This window comes from Pelodiscus sinensis, chromosome 3 (assembly GCF_049634645.1).
Source record: "Pelodiscus sinensis isolate JC-2024 chromosome 3, ASM4963464v1, whole genome shotgun sequence".
NCBI classification, from domain to species: Eukaryota; Metazoa; Chordata; order Testudines; family Trionychidae; genus Pelodiscus; species Pelodiscus sinensis.
In genome coordinates, this window is record NC_134713.1 from 17,967,941 (window position 1) to 17,985,351 (window position 17,411).

At 47.1% G+C, this 17,411-nt stretch overlaps 1 protein-coding gene and 1 non-coding gene across 2 annotated transcripts in view; both read left to right on the plus strand.

The window, feature by feature from the left end:
- The first annotated feature begins 15,109 nt into the window (after positions 1-15,109).
- On the plus strand, positions 15,110-15,191 carry TRNAS-AGA (transfer RNA serine (anticodon AGA)). The gene has a single exon. It is a non-coding gene; the product is annotated as a tRNA-Ser (tRNA).
- Positions 15,192-15,232: 41 nt separating this feature from the next.
- HS1BP3 (HCLS1 binding protein 3) overlaps positions 15,233-17,411 on the plus strand; it is a 90,191-nt gene continuing 88,012 nt past the window's right edge. The window contains exon 1 of the mRNA XM_075923430.1: positions 15,233-15,392. Within this exon, the coding sequence (XP_075779545.1) occupies positions 15,352-15,392 (41 nt within the window). The 5' untranslated portion in view covers positions 15,233-15,351. The remainder of the gene's footprint in view (positions 15,393-17,411) is intronic.

The following is a 17,411-nucleotide window of genomic DNA, read 5'->3' on the forward strand; positions in this document are numbered from 1 at the left end:
GGATTGGCTCTGAGAAGCCTGGTGAGCAATGGCATGCATCTTGGGAGAGAAAACCATCCTGCGTTGTTGGATGAACATGGGTGGGCATCAGAGAGGACTTTTCGAGACGCAGCAGTGATATGAGCTGCTCCCAACTCAGAGTTTGGCCCAACATTTCAAATACAAAACAAGGTGACTAGGAGAAAAGTTTCCAGTGACTAACATGATTTTCAGGAAAAGAGGGACAGCCAAATATTTCACATTCTTAATGGCTCAGTCCAAGAATCTGTTCCGAAAGGCTGATCTGATCTGGTTTGTTGCTTTCAAAGCAGGACAGTTGCACATCAGTGAATAATTATGCGGGACATCAGGCTTAACTGACTTACCAACAAGCTTCCTAGTTTTGAGCGGGGTGGAAAGGAGGAGACATTTCTCTGCCCTCCCATCATGCTGGGGGTCATGCAATGGGTCAGGTCTGACCTAGGGTCCAGCTGGAGCTTGGCCACAAGCCCTGAGGGACAGTATACAGCTGTGTTGCCTCAGGGCTGGCCAGGAACTCTGAGAGTTACAGAGCTCCCTTCTTGCTCCAGCAGAGAGGGGGGAACACAGACATAACCTATCAACCTAGTGCCTGCCACTGCTTACATCCTCTCATGCACCAGGCCTGGCTGGAGCATGGGAAGGGCAGGGGAAGAGGTGAGGCTCTGTCTTATCTCTACCCATGGGGAGGGGTGGGGTAGAGTCACTACCCCTGATTTCTGCCACTCTGCTACCCATAATAAAGGAGTCAGGGGCTTTCTTAGGCAGCCCTTGTACACGTGCATCAGCTGATTCACTGTTGTGTTCTTACAGGAAAGAGCACCTCCTGCGCCTTTTGCCAGAGGATGTTGTGAAGGCCGAAGCTATAACAGGGTTAAAAAAGAGCTAGATAAATTCATGGAGGATATCAATGGCTATTAGCTAGGATGTGCCGGGATGGTGTCCCTAGTCTCTGTTTGCCGGAAGCTGGGAATGGGTGACTGGGGATGGATCACTTGAGGATTACCTGCTCTGTTCATTTCCTCTGGGCACCTATCAGAAGACAGGATACTGGACTAGATAGACCTTTGGTCTGACCCAGTCTGGCCGTTCTTAAGCACCACCAATTACCTGCTTCTCACTGGGTCTCTCTTTGAGATCACCCATCTGGAAACAGATCAGGGCTAATCCACCTTAATGTGCAGCATGTAGGAGGGGCCATTCATTTCTTTTCTACATGCCGCACCTTTAAAAGTCTAGAAACCTGCCGATAGGGGCGGGGGAGAACTGCCTTGAGGCCCCGCAATACAAAAGTGGCAGCAGCTGCAGCAGTCACAGCCTCGGACTACTTTAAATCACCTCGGGAGCCCTGTACAGCGCACTCCGGGCAGCACCGAGGGCTGCCTAGCCCCATCCCTGCCCCTTCCTCCCAAGGCACAGGGCCCCGAGCTGCCTTGCTCAGGGGTGCAGCGAGGCTGTCGGCCCCACTGCTGCTACCATGTTGGGGGCAGAGCCATCACAGCCTCTTACAGACCAAGGACAAACAATGCGCTTTCCTGTTGTGATGGGATGCACAAATCCCCTGCTGGACAACAAGGAGTAATGGGATTGTTTTGCGGTCAGCCAGCCCTGCCTTGCCAGCTGGTGGAGCAATTAAAAGACAAGGAAACAGCTCATTTGGGTGGCAGAGCTGGAGATGTGTAGTCCTGCAGCACAGAGCACAGTGAACCTTAAAGGCTCTGTCCCTGCTGCCCTTAGGGTAGGGAGGATCCCTCCAGAAGCCATCAGAGAGAAGGAAATACCCCCGTCTATCCCACTTTTGGACCCTTGCCATTGGTAATTGCCTCTTGGGACTTTGGACTAAGTTGTCCTGGGGGAGCAGGAAGTGTCTGTATTTCAGACTTGAACTGTGCATCTGGGTGACACCCCAGACAGATTGGTTTCAGGACTACCCTACCTGCTGGTGGCCCATTGAGATGTCAATTGTACAAACAACTACAACTGAGAGGGTCCAGGGCTAAACCTTATGACTCAACAAGGAACGTGGGGACATGCCCATGCACAGAACACTAAGGTTTCCAGGCTATGTGCTGAACAAAGGTCTGAATGACCCATCCAAGCTGTGGATGTGTTCAAGAGGGACTTTCAAGCCAACAGATGCACCACTACTGCTAGGAACCAGATGGATATTGAGGGTTTGTATGTATGTGACTGCTCTACCATTTAACATCTCTTCTTGGGGTCTTTCTTTTGTCTTTAGTTTTAGGCACTAAAGGATGGGCTGGCAGCATGGTATTTTGGCTAAGATCCAAAGATCCAAATGTTGCTGGCCCTTTGAGGTCAGAAGAACATTTTGCATATGTGAGCAGAGTTTTAAAATATCTTCTCACCGTACAGGACCTACATGCTGACTGGGGGCCAGAGAACTGGAATTCTCTAAAGGGGGTTGTGTGATTTCTTTTTTGCTTCTTCATCACCAGTGTGGAGGATCAGAAGCACAATTTGCGACTGGTTAGGGAGTTTAATTTCAGTGTTACCTACCAGATTTGGGAGTATCTGCTCTTCCTTATACATCCTGCCCTGACTGGCATTCCAAGGGAGGGCTAGCCTAGGTACAGCTGGGTTACAAGGCCCATTGCACTTTTTTGAAGACTTTGCTTTTGTTCTTTTTTCCTGTTGTTGTTTCCCTTAATCTCAAATAACAGTGAGAATGAAGGTGTCAATTTGTTCTTTGTGCAGGGAAAGACCAATGCCCCAAAGGTATGTGATATTTTTTGCTGTCAATGCTTGATCTCTACAGACAAATCAGTGTTTGTATATGGCAGGGCTACTCAGCACGCGGCCTGCGAGTGGGATCCTTTGCCCATGGCTTCCACTGGGAACAGGCTCCACAATGGCAAAGCATCTCCCAGGAAAGGTGAGCATTGAAAGATGCAAGTAGGCTGGAACAGGGTGTCAGCATTTCTAGCCCCCAGGGAGGAGGTGCTGGGAGAGCCGGTGCATTGTGGGAAGTGCTTTGTATTCCTGCCTGTCAGTGTGAAAGAAGCTATTTGCATATATATTTTCATGTATATGCAACTACACGTAAGTTGTGCCCCTTGGCATGTGCTGTGAGCATCATTGAGGCCTCCGGGACTTCCAAAGTTCAGTAGCCCTGATAGGGGATGCCATTGCCAGAGATTCTAAGATGATGTGGGCTGCTTTGCCTCAGCCTGTATGACAGGTATTTCTACCTCTCTTCTCCCAGCCATGCATAACTGATGGGCAATTCCAGCCCTGGCTGGCAGTCTCTAGGTAATGGGATGAGGACTGTCATCTAGTTCAAGTGTCCACCAAACACCACCATAATGGTTCTTTTTTAAAGCAAAATGTTTCCCAACATTTTTTTAAAATTTTCCAGTTTCCCCCAATTCAAAATGCTGATTTATTTATTTATTTATTTTACCAGAGATGGGGAAAGGAATTCCTCCAAAACGTCTTTGTAAATGTCCCCAATTAAAAAAAATCCTCAACAAATCAAAACTGGGGACGGCCAGATTGTAACCCGAAGAGGCGTTAAATTACACTCTGAGGGTTAGCGCAGCAGAAAATCTCTCACTTCTAGAGGCGCTGTCTCCAGAACAAGCAGGAGTGCATTTGTGAATTTCCTTGGGAAGTTTCCATAGCTGCTGATGTTCTTTCCCCTTTCACTGAACTGAGGGATTCACCTTTGGTTGCATTAGTGTAAAGAATGAATCACCCCAGAACATTGACTAGCCTTTTTCTTTACTTTTAATTTTTTCCACAAAAAAAGTTCCATCAAACACAGCTGCAGTTGAAAGTAACAGAAATAATTTGCTGCATTGTAAGAGCTGACTTTATTAAACTAGGGCGATCTGTGAAATGTGATATCTTCTACTTTGCTGGATACTATGAAATTTGTCTGTGATTTACATAGGACTCCAATGCTTAGCAGGGACGTGGAGTTTTAATTCCTGAACTATAGCAGGGCAAGTGGCAGGTTTATCTTTCAACAGGGATTACTTAGAGTTTCCTCATGATTGTTCCTGACATGCCACTCATCATGTTACAAGCTAATTGTCTGAAGGGGAAAAAAATATCAGGGATAATGGAGAACATGATATAATTCTCCTCTCTTCTCTCTAGAATAAATCTATCTTGCATTGAGAAGGTGTGCAGGTTAAAAGGCTGCCTTGACAGGCTATCAACAGCCTTACCACATCATATAACAACAGCGAACTTTAAATCTGCCAATTCAGCTACCTTTGAAACTCACAGAGCTCCCCAACCCTAATATAAAATCTCCTACGGGTTCACATCTGGGTTCTGTAATTGTCATCTGAAAAGGGGTATAAATGATAGAGTGACTGGTCATCTCCTTGGAATCCTATTACCCCAGCACAGCCTTTTCCAATAATTAAATAATATTGTATTTCGCTCAATATGATCTCGGAGTGAAAAAACTTTTTATGTTCAACTTTTAAATTGTGTTTTCGTAGCCAATTTATTTTGTTTTTAAATATGTTCCTATGTTCTTGGGTTTTTCCATTTTATTTACTATACCCTAAGTAGGGCTCTGATTTCTCCATGTCCCACCATGATTATGAGCAGAGCTGTTTGCCAGGGATTTGAAATTTGGCGGACAATTCCCCCTGGGCTTATGAACTCACTGTTGTTCGCCTGCTAGTTTGGGGGAGATTAAAAGCAAACCTGAAAGCTGCCAAGAATCACACCCAGCTGCTGATGAACTCCGGAATTCCAACTGCTGTGAGCACGGCAACGAAGCAAAGCTATTCCCCGCATTGCAGAAGAGAGAAATGTAACGCTCAGAATGAGATCACCAGGTCAAAATCATGCTCTGATGGAGTTTCTCCCCGTGTTGCCCCACACTGTCTGTCTGAGAAACAGAGAGAATTAGGCTGTAGGGCTGCAGTCATTTATGCTGCACTGAGCAAACAAAACTGGCTGCAAATTGCTGAATGTTTTTAAGACAGTTGGAGGGAGGCTTCTTTCTTTCATGGCACGTTTATGAGAATTCAGTGGTTGTATATAGCAGCAGGTTCACAGGCCTGCAGATTGAGGACCACTAGCAGGAAGGGCAAGTATAGTTTCCATGCAAGCTTCTCCATGTGTACCTCAGCTGTCCATCAAGATGGACAAAGCACAGTCCATTAGGCCCCCATCCTTCTGAACTGACTGCTATCAAATGTGGGTTGGTGGCTTCTGTAATGCAGACACAAACTCATCAGGACACCAAGCAGGCATCTGATGGTGCCAGCTTCTGGTCTGTGGTTTACTGCCAAGCCTTGGAACCATGCAGATCCCCCTTCCCTCCCAAGCTCTATCACAACTGACAACTTTTCTGGTGTCTTTAGACAACCTGACTCCTGAAATCAAGCAGAAAGGAAGAGACGAAGTGGGGTCTAGAATGTTACGCAGCATGTCTGTGCCACTCTGTGAGACAGAAGGCAGGTTGTCCAGCAGTCCGCTATTCATTTCCTTTTCTTCCTGGTGACCCTTGCTGTGCCTCAGGGGTGGATGTTACTCACCCTGGAGCTTGTGAACTTGGATTCTAGAGCTGGTTGGAGAGAGGCGATGGTACAGATGAGAATTATGTTACATGCTTTCGCTGGGTGCTGCTGTTTCTGCAGCATTCATGCTCCTCTTCAGGTCTGGAAACTAGTGACAGAGGAAGATCCCTCCCCACCAAATGCCCCTGGTCCACCTTCTTGTTTCTAGAAGGGAGGAGGTGAGAATATTGCTGGGTTGAGTTACATTTAAATGACCTTAGGTTGGCTGCTGAGGGAGAGATTGTAAATGCCAAGCAAGCACATAGTTCACTCCTCAGGCTGAAGGCAGCCAAATTGCTGTCTGGTTTCTGCAGTGCAGAAAGAAACAGAATCAGTCTTCTGAATGTTAACTAAGGGTGACACTGAAGTCAGTGGAATTATTTGTGGGAATAAATGCTCACTGACATGAGCAAGGCCACACAACCTACTCCAAAAAGGTTAGCTGCAAGGACAACGTTGAAATATCTTCAATTCCTTCTGGGTATGTGTCCCTCTGGTAGGCTGTGTGTGTGTGCTCTCTAGTGGACAGTAAAAGTAATCAAGGGGAAAGCTCTGTTAATGCCCATATTACCTATTTCAACTAATCCACTGGGGCTACGTCTAGACTGCAAGCTTCTTTTGGAAGAAGCTTTTCCAGGTGAGATCTTCTGGAAAAACATTTTTTGAAAGAGAGCGTCCACACAGAAAAAGCGCAATGAAAAAGCGATCTGCTTTTTCGAAAGATAGTGTCCACATTGATTGGACGTTATCTCGCAGTTCAGTTGCGATTACTGTGGACAAAGTGGCCCCCGGGGCACGTGTGCTTTTTCCTGGAGGCCTCTTCTTTCAAAAAAGCACTCTCTTCTGCGTCCACACACACCTTTTTCCAAAGGCTTTTTCTGAAAAAGGCTTCTTCCTTATAGAAAGAGGTTTACCGCTATTGGAAAAAGCCCTCCGTTCTTTTGACTTTCTGTCAAAAGAACGCAATAGCAGTGTGGATGTAAGTGTAGTTTTTCTGGAAAATGGACGTTTTTCCGGGAAAACTCTTCAGTGTAGACATACCCTATCTTAGCTGCATTTCTAATGTCAGTACTATCTACATGCTAGTCAGAGGGCCAGCTGATCTGCATACAGCACATGGGAAGATGGCAGAGTGATATAAAGCTGCCTTTACGTGAGCTTTATCTTTCTATACAACCTCCCTCCCCCCCACCTCAAATTCTTTCTCCTCTCCCACATAATATCACCCAGCTGACCAATTTGGGGTTCTTCTCTCTCTCTTTCTCACCAACACCCTGCTGCACAGATCACTGTGGCCCTTTTGAAACTAACCAGGCTGTCTCCTTTCGCTCTGCTCCCTCAGATCTGTCCTGACCTTTCTGCTTCCTCGCCAGGTGGGAGGAGGAGAGAAAGGTAGGGGGAAATTGTAGAGCCCCACTCCATTTTCCCTTCTGTCCCTCTTCAACTGGTCTCAGGGGCCCTGGCCCCAGTTACAGGCCCCTAATTGTTGCTCCTTGAAGTCAGAGGCCAGCCAGCTCTTCATTCCCTCTGCCTCAGCTGCCCCTTTGCTGGAGGCCTTGGTCCTGCTCCGGAGGTGTGGGTGCACTGACACTGCACATACCCTCATACTTAGGGGCAAAAATAGTTTTAGCCCCAGAGAGAATTAGGAAGGCAGCCTCTGGGCAGGTGCAAGTCTCAGCCCTGCTTTATAACTTGGAGGGAGGAGCCTCTCTTAGGGGCTACATAACCAGCAGCCCCACCGTACATGTTGTGTCCCTTTGGAACTGCTGAAAGGAAGCTCTCAGTAGCTGCCAATTTCCCCCCTTCCTCTGACTAAACTCTGTACTGATGCAATGAAAAGGCTAGAGATTTAACAGGCAGGATTTAACTCCCTTGACCTTACTTACAAGGCACCAGAGGATCCCTCTGCACTTGGTTGATCCCTCCAAGGCCAGACAGCCACCTACAGAGCGAGACTGCCGTTGTCATGGCAAAATGCTGCAAAACATCAGACTGACCTGACTTAAACTCCTTTATTAAGACACTATGGTTAAGATTTTGAGTGTAGAAAAATCCAAATTGCCGTCAAGTCAAAGCTAACATTGCCTTCCAGTAAACTCCAGTTGCCTCCTTTGTGCATGTAACATAGTCAGGGCAGACTGTTGCAAGGTACGTCTACACTTGCTCCCTAGTTCGAGCTAGGTATGCAAATGTAACTGACCGAAATTGCTAATGAAGCGGGGATTTAAATATCCTGTGCTTCATTAGCATAATCTCGCCCTCGCGTTATGCCGCTCAACGGGTGATTCGAACCAGGAAGTGCGCTCCGGGACGCGTTAGTTCGAATCAAACCCCTTGGTTCAAACTAATGTTACTCCTCATTTTTTGAGGAGTATTTAAATCCCCGCTTCATTAGCAATTTTGGTCGGCCACATTTGCATCCCTAGCTCGAACTAGGGAGCACATGTAGACGTACCCTTAGAAAAGAGGCCAGACAGCAAAGACAACGCTGGCAGCCAATTTCTCTAGTAAACTAACTAAAGATGTATTACTCTAGAAAAAAAATGAGAATGACTGAGAGATTAAAGCAGGTAATATTTTAACAGGTGAATCAGTCTGTAAGTCCAAAATGTTGATAGGGTTGTAGTAATTGACTAGATTTCCCAGAGTTCCTCAGGGTTACCCAAGGTAATTTTGGGGGTTTCTGTATTCTTGTTGTGTTTTTAGAATCCAAAACAGTTCAGAGATACAGGATTGATCCCTGGATCCATTTGTATGGATTCTTATATCATCTTTCTGCGAAAGGCAATCTGGAAGGTAATTTTATTTAGCACATGAACTCTTCGTTTGTTGATTAAATGCAAAAAGAGTCTGTGAATTTTAATCATGGACATTTCCAAGGTTCCAGTCTCGTGTGATGGGCAAACATAATGTAAACACAATGTGATAGCCAGAAATAATCCTTCATTACTTATCATGAAGTTTACACATCCAGTGCATTCACATCTCAACACTAAGATGCTCTTTAATCAAGGGGTATCTTGAACTGGAAAGACATGACAAAGGAGGAGAATCAAGCTCATGAAATGACTTTTGTTATTGACTATTTTGTTATTGTATATTGCTTTTTGTTAGTCTCGAAGGGGCCACAGGACTTCTTGTTCTTTTTCCTATTTAATAAATCTTCATATAGTTTGCTATAGGATTGGCTATTAGCCTTGACTTTTGGGTAAGACCTAAAATGAAATTGACAAGGGGAAGTGATTGGTCCTTTGGGATCAGGAGTACATAAGAACATAAGAATGGCCATACTGGGTCAGACCAAAGGTCCATCTAGCCCAGTATCTTGTCTTCCAACAGTGGCCAATGCCAGATGCCCCAGAAGGAGTGAACAGAATAGATAATGAAGTGATCCCTCGCCCGTCATCCATTTCCAGCATGTGACAAGCAAAGGCTAGGGACACCATTCCTACCCATTTTGGCTAATAAGTATTGATGGACCTAACCTCCATGAATTTATCTCATTCTTTTTTGAAGCCTAAAACAAAGGAAAAACTATGTAGCACTTTAAAGACTAACAAGATGCTTTAATAGGCGATGAGCTTTCGTGGGCCAGACCCACTTCCTGTTAGTCCTGGTCTTCACAACATCCTCTGGCAAGGAGTTCCACAGGCTGACTTTGCACTGCGTGAAGAAATACTTCCTTTTGTGTGTTTTCAACCTCCTACTTATTTCATTTGATGACCCTTAGTTCTTATGTTATAGGAACTTTTCCTTATTCACTTTCTGAACTTGAATATTGCTCCAATTCTTAGTGTAAGGGATCATCTATCACAGACATGTGCTCATCTGGCTGGCCAGACAGACCTGAGTACCCAAGGGGCTCTCTGGGTTAAGGCTGTTAAAGTATTTGAAGAGTTTGCATGTGGTGATATCTATGTTTAGAACTGACAGCCAGTTTGTGGTTTGTCCCCTGCTTTTTAACTGTCCTTAGGGGGGTACTCAGACACCCTTGAGAGCATCACAGTGTACATGAATCACCAGACCAGTATTGCCAACCCCACGTATTCAAATATCTAGAGTGACACCCCCAAGTCTGAGTTGTTTTTAAAAATAAGAAATGTGCGATTCTTATTGTTGGGTTTTTAGATCTTAAGCTTTTAGAATCTAGTCAGATTTTCCAATTTTTTTGAGCATCTAGAAAGGCTAGAAACTTGCTATTTTATTTTTAAATGAATTTTTCACATACTCATATGACTCCAAAGGCAGAGTCTAAGGCTATGTCTACACTGCAATACTATTTTAGGATATAGGAGTATCCCGGAATAGCTATCTCGCGTCTTCACAGTAAGCCCGCTATTTTGGGCTCGTTATTCCGATGTCCCTGTAAACCTCATGCTACGAGGAGTAAAGGACATTTCAGAATACCGTTTTGTTTCGAAATTTGGCGCTGTGGAGACAATGACAAATGACGAAATAAGCTAGCATTGAACTAAGATAATCAATTTGTGTAGCGCAAACGGCGTATCTTATTTTCAGTTACGGTGCAGTGTACATGCACACTAAGTGAACACTGAATATTGATAAGGCGTGGGTTTTTTTTTATTACATAAATCCCTGAAAGAATGCAGAAAAGGTTCTGGTTTCTTCCAAGATATTTAGATTTGTAATTGACAAAATTATGTGTCATGTTGTACTCTCTTTTTAACAATAAATTCATCTCAACGTTAACTTAATTCTCAGAAATGGAGAACCATCTGTCAATCACACATGCCTTTGTAATTTATCACACAGATACCACAACCAATATGTGTCTATTTTAAAATCTCAATATTGCCACCCTCAAGCATTTAAACACCAGGAGTCAGCTCCCTCAGAACCAAGGGATTTTCAGAAATAATACATTTGGAGTTCCTTCCATTTACCTTCTGGTATTGGAGCCTTTAGGAGTCATGTTGTCAAGTATTTCTTTGTAATTGTGAGGGCTAGAAACTTGCCTGTTTTATTTTACATGAAAGCTGAGATTCTCCTCTGTCAGGCTTTACGTAATAATAAAGCCTGAATAGTTTGAGATTCACACAAATTGGCAAGGCTGAAACATGGAGAGTGATGTACTTTCCCTTCCCTGCTAGCTGGGTTGCAGGTGCTGCAGTCTGAAAGATACTGGGGGAATGGAATAGAATGGGATCCAAAGTCATTGCTTGAGGTGTAGAATCAATGATGGCTTATTGTAGAAGGGAGTAGTAGTGCTTTGCATGAGCTCTATTGGATTTTTGACACTATACTCATCTGTTCAGATAGCCTTGAGGCTGCAATATATTAGGCTATCATATTGTGAAAAAACCTGGAACACGTAGATGAGCAGATATTATATGCAAAATGTTTAATGAACTTGTGATGGATGTGGTGCTGCTTTGTAATAATTTATGAATGGGATCTACTGCCCAAGTAGGAGTAGAGAGTAATTTACCTCTGTATCAGCAATTATGCGATCTGCAGCTGGTAGACCTTTTTCTAGTTCTGACATCCACAATCCAAGAAGGATTTTGATAAATGGGGGAAGGGGTTTCAGAGAAGAGCTATGAGAATGATTAAATAGTAGACCATATGCTTCATAGCAACAAACACAAGACAGACACTCAATTTAGCTTTACAAAGAGAAGTTTAAGGGTGACTTGATTACAGTCTGTAAGTACCTAGATGGGGAACAAGTCTAATATATAAAGGAGAATGTTTGTATGTTTGTGCTCTGATAACTTGGACACTATAAGACCTACTGCAACCAAACTTTGCATGGGATAACCTTTTTTCCAGGAGAAGGTTTTAAAGTATTGTGGGAGGGTGTGATAGGGTCCCTCCCCCCACTAGCTCTGCCGGCAGCAATGTGCTCCTAGGCCGCCGCTGTTCTGGGCCTGTGGTGCTTGCACAGAGACGTCGCGCAGAGAACTGTCCTCACAGCGCAGGCATGCCTCAGCCAGCGTGCAAACCGGCGGACAGGTGAACCCAGGGAGAGCAGGAGCTCAGCAGGGATGCCGGCGTGGAAAACGGCACTGATGGTTAAAACCGGTGCCGGTCCAGACACAAGGGGGGGAGGGGAGAGAGAGAAGTAGGAAGAGGAAGCGGGGGTCAGCTCCTTTGCACGCTGCCACTCTCCCTTCCCTACCACCTCCCTAACTGCCAGCCTGTGCCCCACACAGACAGTGCCCCGCTCCTCCCCACTCTTCCCTCGCCATCTCCCTAACTGCCAGCCTGTGCCCCACATAGACAGAGAATCTGATTTTCTTCCACCACATCTGTCCAAGTACCACCCTATCTAATATATAAAGGAGAATGTAAGTTTGTATGCTAATAACTTGGACACTGTAATAGCTACCGCAACCAAAGTTTGCATGGGATAACCTTTCATCCAGAAGGTTTTAAGGTACTTTTGGACCCGATCGGGGTCTTGCCCTGCCCCCCACGGCCCTGGGCGCGAGCTGAGGTGCCCCTCCCGTGTGTAGCCTCCTGGGACTTGCCCCCTCCCGCCTGCGAGGTTACATAACCGACCTTCTTCCCCCTCCCTCCCGGCATGCATTGCTCCCACCCCTATGCGCACAATGGCTCGGGCACCTGCCCTGCCCCCTGTGGCACCTGCAGCCCCAGGTGCAAGCTGGGGCACCCCTCCCACGTGTAACCTCCCCTCCACCCGGGGTCTCTCCCCACCTGCTACTCCCCCCACTCCAGAAACCAAAACCAAAGCCGGCCAGCCTTTCTGCTCAGCTCGCTGGGCTTATCCAAGCAGAAGGAATCCGTGTGTCTGCTGCAGCGCAGGGCGGACCAGGTTAAACCCTCGATGCGTTACACTGCTGTGAAGCCAGCCGGCTGCTATTCGTACTATGAGTGGGGCTCTTCTGTGTCTGGTTCCAGCCATCAGGGTTAGATGTGAGCTCTGAGCTTTTGCTTGCCATGGCAGGGCAGGTGGATCCCTGAGCCAACCTTGCAAAGAGAAGTCCCCTTGCTACTGGCCTCATGACTGTGTACTGTTCTCCTGGGGGCTGGCTGCTCGGTCCTGGGGGGAGGAGGGTCCTGCTGCTCTCACAGGGTCAGGTGTGGGCCAGGAGCCATCAGCCCCCAGGGTCTGTGGCTCTGGGGGTCCCCTAGCTCAGGGTCCCCTCCTTTTCTAAATGTTCTAAATTTTGTTCCTCCTGTTTCCTGAGCAACGCTGGGTAAGTCCAGCTAGTATTTAATAATGGATTCTTCAATCTTGCAGAGAAAGATAGAACATGATCCCATAGCTGGGAGTTGAAGCTAAACAAAATCAGACTGGAAAGAAGGTGTAAATGTTTGAGAGTAACCCTTAGAACAAGGTCCTAAGGGCCATGGTTGGTTCTCTATTGTTGCCAATGCTTAAATCCAGACTGGAAGTTTTTCTAAAGATGTGCTCTAGGAATTATTCTGGGGAAGAGCTGTGCAGGGGGCAAACTAAACAATCACACTAGTCCTGTCTGGCCTTGGAATCTTTGAATGAATACTATATACTTACCTGGTGTGGTAAAGACTATGTCTAGATTGCATTGCTTTTTCAGGATACCAGAGGTATCCCGGAAAAGCAATGCCGCCTCCAAGGAACACATCCACTTTTCAAAAAAAATTTTTGAAAAAGCGAACATGCTCTTTTGCCATCCCTGTAAACCTCGTTCTATGAGGAATAACGGAGTTGTCGAAAGAGCACTTTTTTCCTGAAATTTGGTGCCGTGTAGCCACGCCAAATTTCAAAAAAGCCTATTTCAAAAGTAAATCAGAAAAAGATACGCACTTTGCATACCGCAAATTGCGGGGTTTTTTTTTTTCGATTTAACATTTCAGTGTACACCTAGCCAAAGTCAGACCCTTCAGCAGTCAAAGATGAGGCAGGAAAGGGAAGCTTACAGTATGGCTGCCTGTGGACAAACAAAGAACTTTAGTTTTAGGAGCGTCAGACTGGCAATCTTCACCATCACTACAATTTATTTTTTGTTGATATAATTTGGCTGACTTTAAGCAGTGTAGGAAGATGCCTGAGCAGATGTCTGCTGTTCTAAGATTCCAATCTGCACTGTTTTTACTGCCTCAGATGGCAAGATGCCAGCTTCTTTTACATTTTATCAATCTGAATAAACTGGATTACTTAGGAAATCAATCAGAGACAAAAATGTGGCTAAAAGACTATTTGGTCATACATGTAAATATGTGGGGTGTGCTTCAGTTTTCCCTCTAAGATTTTCCATCCATGAGCGGAGTGAGTTTTGTCTTGTGCACCAATGTTGAGGTCATGGTGTTTGTTCGGATGTGTGCCGCCTAAGTTATTAACAAATATCTTAAAAACCTTTCTGCTGCCATGTCTCCCACTCTTCCCTTGCCCTGTCTGCTCTCCTGGTGCCTGCTACTACCCCCCACCCTTCACCCTCTTCTGCTGTCCAGGGTCCTGCCCTTCTCACATCTCTTACCCCTCCTGGGACCTGTCACCCTCTCCAACAGACTTTCCTTTCCCCCACTCCTCCTCTAGCCCCTCTGGTCATCTGTAGCTGACCCTCCCCCCCCAACACTTCCCTCTACCCACCAGCCCTGCCTCCCAATCTCTCCCTTCCCTGTGTCTGCCCTTCTGCTTCACCCCCACAATCCCTCTGGCACCTGCACCTTCCCTTATCCCTGCACCCTTCTGGCGCCTCCCCCTTTCCTCACTGCCCTCCCAACAACTGCCCCCTTTACTCTCTTCCTCCCTGGTGCCACCCCCTCACCACCCTCTGCCCCAGTTCTCCTCACACCCCTCTGCACCCTCACACAAGGCTTGCCCCAACCCCCGCCTTCCTCATGCCCACCCCTCCTTTCAACCCCTCTTCTCAGGGCACACTCTCCTCTTCCTCCCCATTGCTCCTCCCCTTTTCTCTCCCAGCATCACCCTGTCCCCTCCCTTCTCCTACCCCCACTGACACCTTCCCATCCCCCCCTCTCCTTTCCCCTCATTGTTTCCTCTTGGCACCCTGGCATTTGTCTTTCCTCCACCCTGCCCCTTGGTGCCTCCCCCTTTCTTTTCCTGCCCTGGTGCCCTCCTCTCCACTCATCAGCACAAGCCCCTTCCCTGCCTCACCCCCCACCTTCCTCTTAGTTCTCCCCCAGTCCCTTCCTTCAGCTACTGTTGGTGCCAAATAAAAAGATCATCATGGTCGGGCACAAAGTCCCCCCGTGCACAACTGCAAATAGATACAAATACTGGTGAATGGCCCATGCTGACAATATTCTGTATCTTATCAGCGGGCAAAGGTTTTTAAATGGGTGCCTGACTCAGTGACAAATACCTTGAGAACTATTATGCTTCGTTTTAGAGAGTGGATTATTTTATGAAAGGTAACGACACTAGGAGGCACTAAGATTTTTAAAGGCCGGCAGAGGGGACTAGTTAAAGTGCAAATAGAATAGAGGAGCACTCTCTTTCAGTGGGTGGCCCAACAATACTTATAATGAAAGAAATCTTTCCAATGAGCCGAAAGTACACACATAACAGAGGAATTTGTAGAGCCATGTTGAGACGCCACTTCCTACAGGCAGTAGTCGTGGCCGAGTGGTTAAGGCGATGGACTAGAAATCCATTGGGGTCTCCCCGCGCAGGTTCGAATCCTGCCGACTACGGTTCCTTTTTGCTTTGTCCCCCCCCCCCCCCCCCCCCCTTGCAATTGAAGCAAACGCCCTGGTGGGGCAGAGCAGCAGGAAAACAGGCCGGTGCCAGTCCCGCACGGGGTCCCTGCGCGGCTGCTCGCGGGGAAGCCCTCCTGGGGTCCGGGAGTGCAGGATGCAGCAGGGCACGGCCCCTGCCGTGCTGGCCACCACGAGGTGAGGAACTTGCGCAAGGGGCTGCCTCGCTCCTTCTCCCGCAGCCCTGCTCGCGCTTCCCCTGCACGGGGCCTGGGCCGGCCGCGCGCTCCGCTCCCTTGGGGACCGCTGGGGCTGCGGCGCCCTAGTGCTGGAGCCTCCCCCACTCAGGGCACCCTCGGCCGCCCGCGCCTGGCGCTTCCCCTGCGCCGCTCCGCTGGGGCTTCGGGTCTGGGGGCCAGGAGCCCCTGCGCTCTCCGGGGGGCAGTGCCTGGCATAGGCAGCAGCAGGGATCCGCTGGGATCCCTTCCCCCGCCGCCAGGGGAGCAGGAGATGCGGCAGCCTCTGAACTGTCTCGTCCTGGCTCCCCCAGGAAAGCTCCCAGGCCCGCTTTCCAGGCAGCTTTCTGCTCTCTCGGCTTTCTCTTTCCCCGCCGTCGTGTGACCTTTGCAAAACCTGGGCGTGGGCAGGCCTGGGAGACTGCGATCTCCCTTGTCGGTGGGCAGAGTTATGGGACTTTGGACTTTACAAAAGTTGTGCGCGCTGACACAGGTTGGGCTTTGGGCTCTACAGGTGGGAAACACAGAGCTAGGGGCACAGATCACCTTTTTCCGGCAGCGGAACTCCCTTTGCATTCTCCTCTGAACAGCCCCGCGAACATCTCTGAAAAGCTTGTTAAGAAGCTGGATGGTATAGGCAGCACGGGTTGTTTAATCCGTGTAAATTAATCCATTCCATTTCTAGCGCGCTAGGAACTCTGGGTATGGGATTACAAGTGAAAAATTCTGGTTGTGAGATTACAAATGAGTGTTTTTTCTTTAAAATGTTTGAGGTTGTCTGCAGCTGTCTTACTGGATAGCGTTGTAGAGTAGTGTCAGTTCAAAGTTCTTTATAATCATTTAAAAACAGGAGATGGGAAGGGCACAGGCTGCTTTATGGTCTTTGTAGCTATATACCTAATGCACCTACAATAACTTTACAAAGATGAGGTAACACAAAAAGTAGCTGGAAAGCAAACCTTGCGGACATGTCAGTGAGTTGAGGGCATCTGAGGTGTTGAGGGCATTTGGCTGCTCCTCAATCAAGATGACAACAATAATTGAAGCCTGATTCCTTTTAATGAAAAGTTTAGAATTTGTAGAATGCAGCAAAAATTGCTGCTTTCCTAAAATGGTGGGAGTGGCAGTTTTGTTTACATACTGTTGGAGAATGGATGTTTCAATGGAGTTCCTAGACTTGAAGGACAGAGGTGCCATATTTACAATCATCTCTAATCTGTATAACACAGACTATGGTATATCTCATGTAATTTGGGATCTTCCTTATTTTATACCAGGAGTGGGGAACGTTTTTTGGGTCGGGGGCTGCTGACCCACAGAAAAACTAGTTGAGGGCTGCACACAAGTAAGAAGGAAAATAAATAAATAAATAAAATGAACAAACCCTCACTGATGTGGCCACTGACTGAGAAGCAGAAAGACACTTCCCATGTTCCCCTCCCACACCAGAACCTAGCGGACCCAGAGTTAATAGATTTCATGTGCTCCAGCCCTGCTGTGGGGCAGTGGCAGGGGTGTGTGTGTGGAGCACCAGCACAGGCTCCCCAATGCTGGGGAGGGGGAAGCCCTGAGCCTCTGGGCTGGATCCAGGCAGCCTGGGGGCTGCATCCGCACCCTCCCCAGGCCTGAGGTTCCCACTCCTGTTTTATACTGTCCCAATGGTAACCCTTGACTCTGCTAGGCTCCAAGAATGTGCTTTTCCTTCTAGAAATGTTTCTAGGGGGACAGAGATTCGGTTCTGTTTTAAAAATAAAATTTTAGCAAATGTTCACTGGGCTCACAATCAGGCAACTTTTTTGATCATGCACATTTTAAAGAAGTTTTATATCTTCCCATTTTTAGCAAATAGCCCCTTCCCTATGTAGCACAAGTTTGGAGAGGGCTCTTTTTGGGGTGGCAGGTGTAAGCATTTCTGATTTTTGGTGGGCCAAAAATGCTTAAACTTTTTTAGTTTTAATTAAAAAAAAATCACTTTCCCACA